Below are 8733 nucleotides of genomic sequence, written 5' to 3' on the forward strand. Positions count from 1 at the left end.
AATGGTTGTTTTGAAGGTTGTTCTGTTATGTAATCTAAATTAAAAAAAATCAACTCATCTTTGCATATATGCATGTAAATAAATAATATTTCATGCCAATTATCTCTTCCTCAAATGATTGTTGAAATAGAAATCAGCACATCATGATTCCTTCCACGGACACAAAGGATGTGGCTAACTGCACAAAGGGAGGAAAAAATAAAATAAAATAAAAAGAAGGAGAAAGAATAACTATCCAAAGTAAGAAAAGAAAAAGACAAGAAAAACAAGAGAAAAATTAAAAACAGATTCTTATCTTCGCTGCCACCCTTTACAGGCGATTCCCAATTTTTTTTAAAAAAATAATAATCAAAGAAAAGGATTTCTATCTCATCTAAACTTAAAAAATGTTCCTATGTGTTTTGAGCTATATGTTCCTTTCGTTCAACATTCTCTGTATTTAATTTTTTTTAAATATATAAATAAATATTTTAATACGTTTAAATTTGATTCATCATGAAAATAGTTTTAATGAAATTTATAAATGGTATCAATTAGTATTTCAAAATATATATACTCTATCAGCCTTCTGACGGTCAACTGTGGAAGATTATCTACAAGATTATTACTATATGCATATATATTTACACAATTTTGAGTTTTACAGGAATACATATATATATATATATATATATATATATATATATATTCAGATGAATAAAATGAATTATTAGAAAAAATAAAAAAAGGAGAAAATAAGAGATTCCAAATTGACATCTTAAAGCGATTCCAGCTTCACCGGGTGACCGAACGCTATTCCTGTCACGCCTCCCTTTCTCGTCTATCCGCCTACGCAAGGCACACTATTGTAGCTCGTGATGATGAAGGCCACACTGACAGGCAAGTACGAGACCGGCAAGGACAACGGCAAAGCCACCACCACCCTCTCCATCAACGCCAAGTTTGGCGACGCCAGTCTCCGGGCCACCGTCTCCGACGCTCTCGTGCTCGGCACCGCCGCCCGCTCCCCCCCGACCCTCTCCTTCTCCCTCCAGAAGCCCAACTCCTTCTCCATCGATTACTCCCCCACAAAGGTCATCAATCTCCCCCTCATCACGCCATGCATGAAGAGTTCTACGTGGGCTTAGGACTCGTTTCGCGTCGTGCAGGCTGGCACGGATCAGAAGGATGATCTTCCACAGGCGAAGTTCAAGTTCATGAACTCCATCAAGTTGATGGAGAAGACGGTGAGGATGACGTACAGCCACGCTCTGCAGGAGAGGCGGACGGAGGTGGACGGGTCGGTGGAGTTCAACGAGGACAACAAGATGGCAGTGCACCACGTCGTGGGGACGGAGGAGTGCAAGTTGAAGTACACGTACCAGCACGGTGAGCGGCAGAAGACGATGGTGGAGCCGACCTACTACGTGGCGGCCAATACGTGGGACTTGGTGGTGTCGCGGAAACTCGACCGGGGCGACGCCCTGAAGGCGAGCTACCAGGCGGCGGCGAAGAAGCTCGAGCTGGAATGGAGTAGGGACTCCAACGTCAATGGCACCTTCAAGGTACGTTGGTGTGCTTGTAGCCCCCCTTCTTCTTCTGGTGGGTTAATTTCAAATCAGTCATATTCTACGACTTTTTGTTAATACAAACTATTAGTATTTCTTACATATTTTGTGGAAATTGTAATAAAACCAGGTCGATTGCAGATTAAAGCCAGATAAACACCTAAAATCCAAGTCCCAAATGATTCCACCTAATACTCATTAACCCACCAAAAAAACCTAAAAATAATTGTTGCATGCTTAACTTACATTGACATCTACTACTGATTATGTTATACACGATATTGTTAGAATTTCTCGAGTCATAGTTGAATTGATCAGAGTTGACAGGTGGTGGACACCAGTTTAATTTAAAAGTTTAAGCTATTAAATTATGAACCATATTTATCATGTTTTACTTAGCTTTTTCAAATGTAAAACTATTCCTTAATGTATCTTAAATTTCATATTACGGTTGAGTACTATTTCAAAATCTTTCCGGTTAATAATTGATCCTTATTTTCAAGTGACACATGAATATTGTTTCTAATATTCATAGATCATTTTTTTCTTTAATCTCGAGAGTTAAAACTCATCCACAATTATCCATTATGGATTTTCAACACTCATGGAATATTATTTCCAAAATATTCTTCTTTCATGTGTAGCTTAATTATTAACCTTATTTTCCTTACTCTTTAGAGTTCAAATTGTTCACTTTTCTTATTCTTGAGAGTTCGAACTTATTAAGTTTTACTCAGCAATTCACTCGTTTACATATATTTTGTTATGGGACAACTTATCTTCATTTGCTCAAACCATAGCTTCACATGAATTAATTTGCCCATCAGAGACTTAGTTTAAGCCACTTAACTCTTTTGGCCCAATCTTTTTCTTCGATTTTTGTCTATTAGCTCTGGTAAAATTTTTTTTCCTAAAAAATGGAGTTTTAGTGGCATTGGTTAGGATTTAAATAGATAACAGATACTATAGAATCTTAAGAGTTTAAGTTGTGGGCAAGGCTATTCAATATATTCTGGCTCCTTGAATCTTTAATAAAATATTACTATTAGGAGAAATCATCATTGATTTATGAGTCAACTCAATGTAGTCCAAACCTGAAAGTACAAGAGTGTCCAAGATGAAAGTATCAAGCTTCCGAAGTAGCGCCTACACTAAAACCAATGTTATGAAAAGTTTTTCGATCCAATACTTTCGATACTCAAGTTAGTCATCGAGGATTTAATAGGTATAGATTTTTTTTTTCGAAAAGAGAACCTCGTGACGTAGCGCTGAGATTACCTTTTATAACTAGCCTTGGCGGGAATAACTTGTAATTGCTTTAATGTCTCCCTATTGATGTTTTGTTCATGTGAGCAGTAGGGGGGAGACAGCTCTGAATGGCATGTCTTGAACTTTTGTCCACAAGGGCAAATGAGCAGGGGTGATGTGGATCTTTTTTCTTCTAGATAATTTTCACATGGCAATTATATGTTAGATGATGATTAACAGTTAATGTATTTTCTATTATTTGTCCTCCACGCCCCCCGGCGTGCTTTGAGACTCTTAGTATGGAGGCCTGGAGTGCAGCATTTAATTCATCCTATAAGCTTATTACCAACCTGCCCCTTCGTGCCACCAAAAGGACACATGTTGGTCTACCCCTTAGTATGGAGTATGGAGTGCAGCATATTTTGCCCTACGCCCTCTATCGTGATGGATTTCGCTTGGCATAAGTCAGGTTTATCTAACTCACATACCTCGGGCACATTTCATCCTACGCCTTCGCTATGACATATTTCTCTTAGCATATCAAGTTTTTCTGACTCACACACCTCGAGCACATTTTGCATTGTATCTCTGTCATGCCATATTTCTCTTGGTGCGAATCAGATTTTCCTGACTCATACACCTCAAGTATATTTCACCTTATACCTCTGTTATGATGGATTTCTCTTAGCACAAGTTAGATTTTCTCAACTCACATGCCTTAAGCACATTCACCTTACGCCTTTGTTGTGATGGTTTTTCCTATGCCTCCGTCATAGTTGGCGAATTTCTTTTAGTGTAGGTCAAGTTTTTTTTATTTATATACCTCAAGCACATTTCACATTGATCATTTATCATGATAGATTTCTCTTAGCATGGTTTGAGTTTTTCCGACTCACATACTTCATGAACATTTTTTTATGCATCTTCTTTATGGCAGATTTCTCTTGGTGTTAGTCGAGTTTTTCTAACTCACATGTCTTGGACATATTTGGTCCTACGCCTTCAGTATAGTAGATTTCTCTTAGCATAGGTTAGGTTTTTCTGACTCACATATCTTATATACGAGACTCAAAATCTCGTGCTAAATAGTGTGGAGGTTCGAGTCCTCTTTAAGGCATAATATTGAGAATGCTCATTGAATGAGCAATTCAATAACAGATTTTGGATCTAATCAATATTAATATACCGAGCATCTTATATGTTGATACGAAGTATTCTAGCAATCCCCACGATCCGAGTCTGAGCTGTTGGAATTGGAATAGGTTCGGTAGGGGATCACGAAATCTTAGTGATCTTCTCTATCTAATGAATGAGGAGTCCGTTTGGAAATCGTCTGCCCTGCACCCACCCCGAGTATATGATTCAAGAGGAATTACACAAGGGTAGATTGATAAAAACCTTTGGTAAAATATCCACTGGTACCCATAACCCAATAGATAAAGTACATTATATAAGTCCGTTTTAGGGATTGACGACTTACCTATTCAGTGACTTTAGCATTGGACGTTTCCAAAATGGATCGGGTTGAGTGAATTAGAGAATAGACAAACATCTATTAGAGATATATGTTTGTTGGCATTCTAGCCTTCCTTCTCCTTTCAGGGCCTATCTGAAAGAGAATCCAATATCTCTTGATCGTGAATATCTAAATAGGACAAACTGGCCTTTATGGATATCTTTGCTTCGAAACAAAATGATTAGAATTAGGCTCGATCAACCAGAATATGTATTATCCATACGGGGGATCTTCCAATTGAGAAGATCCATCGACCTCAAACGAAGAGAAAGGTCTATCTATTTTCTTTAGTTATTCAGTTAAACCAATGATTTGTTATTGGAGCAGATAGCAATAAGCATTTCATCGGACATGCGTATTTTTTATTTTTCGATGGATTTTTATATGGTTTCATTAATGGAAATTGTTTGATATAGTGAGTAATAGACTCTGGTTATTCGCCGTTCAAGAATTCTTATTTAGGTAGTTCATATCATCCATACATAGTGTTTTGATCTAAGATTTCAATTCTTCCATGTTTCAGCAACAGTAACATATTGTTCCATGGAGCTAAGGTCCAAAATATAGAATAAAAAATGTTTCCATGACTCTACCACCAACCGATCCTATTCCACTTAATCCCTTTTTCATGTCGTGGCCACATATCTTTATGGCTAAGGAATGAGAAATCTCTCCTATTACATGAATTAAATATTTCATTTCATCCGAGAAAAGCCATCCCTTTCTCAACATTGTTTTTGTTATTTGATCCAATAGCGTTCCGTTAGATAGGAATATATTTGATAAATACTGATAACTCTCAGATAGAGTATTAGAAAGGAAAGATCCATTATATAATGGACTATTCCTTCTAGCGATGAATCAACAATTCGAAGTACCTTTCTTATATATTCTTAATGAACCAGCATTTATACATAGAAGTAGAAGGTTTTGTTTGAGAAGTAATAGGTACATTTGACATCTCTTCATCTGCAAAGAATTCTCGATGTGAAAACCCAAAGACAAAGGACTAATCTTTGAATAGGAAAAAGAATAGATTCATAGGGTCCTAAATAAATTGGCTTCCTCGAAAAAAGTCTTGTTCCTTGGAAGATCTATCTCGTGTCTGGTATTGCATGGTTTCACTCTACAAGAAGCTCATCCTTTTTATGATACTCATCCTTTTTATGATACTTATCCATTTTACCCTATACCTTCATCATGGAAGATTTCTCTTAGCACGGGTCGTTTTTTTTAACTCGCACACTTTGGGCACATCTTGCTTTGTATTTCTGCCATAGCGAATTTTGAGTCCTCCCTCCATATGGCAGATTTTAAGTCCTCCCTCCACTGTAATGGATTACAAATCCTCCCTCTATAGTAGACCTTAAGTCCTTTCTATTGGTGTTTTATCCATATGGATGATAGGGGGAAAGACAACCTCGAACGGTCTATCTTAGACTTTTATCTACATCGGCAGATGGGTGAGAGTGATCTATATCTTTTTCCTTTTATGTTAGTTTTCACGTGATACTTACGTGTTGGATAATGATTGATCGTTAATGGGTTCTCTATCCGTTACTATTTCTTAGTTCAGTTCGATATTTTTTTCATGGATAATATTTTTAATTATTGTACATCTCATGTTTTTTACTTTAGCATTTTTTTTCTTTTAAATTTTTTGTTTGTAGTCTTGTCTGATCCTTTGTCATGGATGTATGAATGACGGGTAATTTCCTTCAAGAAAGCTTAAAATTTAGAATTATTTTTACTATAATAGGAACACTTTTGGTTATATACTATAATTCACTCCACTGTTCAATGTAAAAACTGATGTATACTGTTGTGGCGTAGCAGATATCTGCCGCTCTCAACATGGCGGATCACATCTATCCAAGATTTGTGGCTGAGAGCACGTGGAGCTACCAAATCTGATTTCGAGTGTCTCAATTGGTCTCAAGTGTTTGCTTTGGATTACTGATGCAATAAGCCATCAAAGCCTTTCGACATAAGGATGTTTTATGTTTGATACAACAACAGCGTCTCGTCTCTCTTTATCTCGCTTGTGCCGGTTACGGGTTTCATGAAGCAAAGTGCTACGAGGAATACAACTGCGCATAGAAAACTTTATGCTTAGAAATTACAATCAATCACAATCACTTGCATCACAAATATGTTGATGGATGCAGAATCAATTTAGTTCATTTTTATCAAATAAATTTAATTAGTTTAGGGTAATCTACATATGTCAAAAGTTGCCAAATCATAATATCTAATCAAGAGAGAGGAAAAAAATAAACAAATGAAGGGGATAAAAAAGAATAAATCATATTTGAATTTGATTAGAGATTATAATCTAAAAACTTTAATTGGATCTTAATTAAAGATTACGATCTTGATCGAAGATCTTAAAAATATCATCTAAAAGAAAAGATTATTTTTTAAATTAAGTCTAATATATTATCCACTTCAGAGTAAGCAACAGATCATATAAGACTGAAACATCTAAATGCATCATAAGAAGATGAATTAATAAATCAAGTTATTTCTCATATTATATGTGAGTAGAGTGCAAGACCATATTTATGTTTTCTGTGGAATTATTTCATCATTCATTTTAGATAATATTATATATTTTGTACATGAATATTCAACAACCATAACATGAACATTAAACTCTTGTTAAAATGCGTGGAATATGATTAAATTTTACCCTCTCTTTTTTTCTCATCTATTATTTTTCCTACACTAAATACTTGCTGATATTTATTTCTTATGTGGCCTGTTTTCTTCTGGCCGCTCCATATCTCAAATTGGTAAATATATTTATTTCTTCTTTAATATTTTTTTTCTGTTTCATGTTAAAGAAACACTCCTTGAAGTTTTCCATTATAATTTAGATGTTGTTATCTTGATACCATTGACCATGGAGTCGACACGACTTGGTTCAATCCGAAAGGAGCAAGCTCGTCCTAGGGGCCCATGAGGGATCCTAAGAGGAGATTAGAGCCGGGAGTAGACTTGGCCAACAGTGATCCTAAGGTATTGTTTGTTTGTCAAAGGTGGATTTGGTATCATCCTGAGGTGCGCCTTAGCCTCGCCGAGATCCCTACACAATTGGTCGGTGTCGGGAGATGTTCTCGACCTGACCTCTCTAATGGTAAAGTTAGTTGGGGATGAAAAATGATCAAGATACCTTCTCCTTTAGGTTTTGGGGGCTGACTTTTATACCTCAACAATCGATGTAGTGTGGTCGACCATTGATTAAGGTCCCTTTTGTTGGAAAGAATAGAAGATAAGAAAAATTATTGAAGAAGTTTAAGAAGCTTGAATGCATTAACATGTCTCTCTCCTATTTATATAGATTAGGAGAGAGATTTTTCCTTAACAGAATAGAGGATTTCCCTCAACAGAGTAGAGAGATTTCTTCATATAGTTGGGAAAATCTTATCTGCTATCGTACCCCTGCAAGATGGTGCTCTTGTCAAGGATACCAATCTTGGATCGATGCAAAGCAATCTTGGATCATTGCTGCTGCTGTTGTTGATGCGACAACGGCGGCGGTGGCTGTGACGATGACGGTTGCAGCTGCGATGGCGACGATGACGGCTACAGCAAAGGAGAAAGCTACAGTAATGGAGAAAGCAATAACAATGCTGTAGCAGAGGAAGAAGCAATAGAGGAGGAAGTTACAATGATGCTACAGTAGATAGGAAAGCTGCAGTAAAGATGCAGTAGAGTAGAAAGCTACAGCAGAGGTGTAGTAGAGGAGAAAGCTACAACAAAGGTGTAATAGAGGAGAAAGCTGTAGTAGAGGTACAGTAGAGGAAGAAGCTGTAGCGATTTGGTGGAGAAACTTGTAGTGATTTGCTCTTAGCAGGAGTTGAGGATCAAGTTGATAGTGAGGCAGCGAGTTACGATTGATATAGATCACAGCTTGATGAAGACGATGCTATGGCGGTGGACAACCCGAGCCTAGGGTCGGTGCAGGCGGTGCCAATGAAGAAGAAGGCCGTATGGAGGAGAAGAGGGAAGGAGTGGGCAGGGGTTTGAGAGGGATCCACTACCGAGGGCGAGCAGTCGGCCGTACCAAAATAGGCCCTCATTGTTGTGGCCGAACCTGATGGCGACGCTAGGTGTGGTCACGGTAGCGGCTAGGGTAGCAGCGAAGGTATCAAGCGCCATATAGCGGACGACCGTACAATGGACGGAGAGGGGAGTCCGACGGGTAAGTGAGTCCGGTGGGAAAGAGTTCCCCCCTTCTCTGCTTTATAGAGGCAAGGGATGTGGTGAATGGTAAGCTTCAATGGCCGTGGAGCCTCGCTCGTCTCACCTGCTCTGATACCATGTTGGAAAGAATAGAAGATAAGAAGAATTATTGAAGAAGCTTTATTGAAGAAGCTTGAATGCATTAACATGTCCCTCTCCTATTTATACAGATTA

General features: G+C 37.7%; 1 protein-coding gene across 1 annotated transcript; it reads left to right on the forward strand.

The window, feature by feature from the left end:
* Positions 1 to 860: 860 nt before the first annotated feature.
* Positions 861 to 6307, forward strand: LOC103972972 (outer envelope pore protein 24B, chloroplastic-like). Its single transcript, XM_009387397.3, has 3 exons — positions 861 to 1073; positions 1149 to 1544; positions 6148 to 6307. The coding sequence occupies exons 1-3, from the start codon at positions 861 to 863 to the stop codon at positions 6223 to 6225; spliced, it is 687 nt and encodes a 228-aa protein (XP_009385672.3). The 3' UTR covers positions 6226 to 6307.
* The last annotated feature ends 2426 nt before the right edge of the window (positions 6308 to 8733 follow it).

The sequence above is a fragment of the Musa acuminata genome, chromosome BXJ3-1 (assembly GCF_036884655.1).
Source record: "Musa acuminata AAA Group cultivar baxijiao chromosome BXJ3-1, Cavendish_Baxijiao_AAA, whole genome shotgun sequence".
Taxonomy (NCBI): domain Eukaryota; kingdom Viridiplantae; phylum Streptophyta; class Magnoliopsida; order Zingiberales; family Musaceae; genus Musa; species Musa acuminata.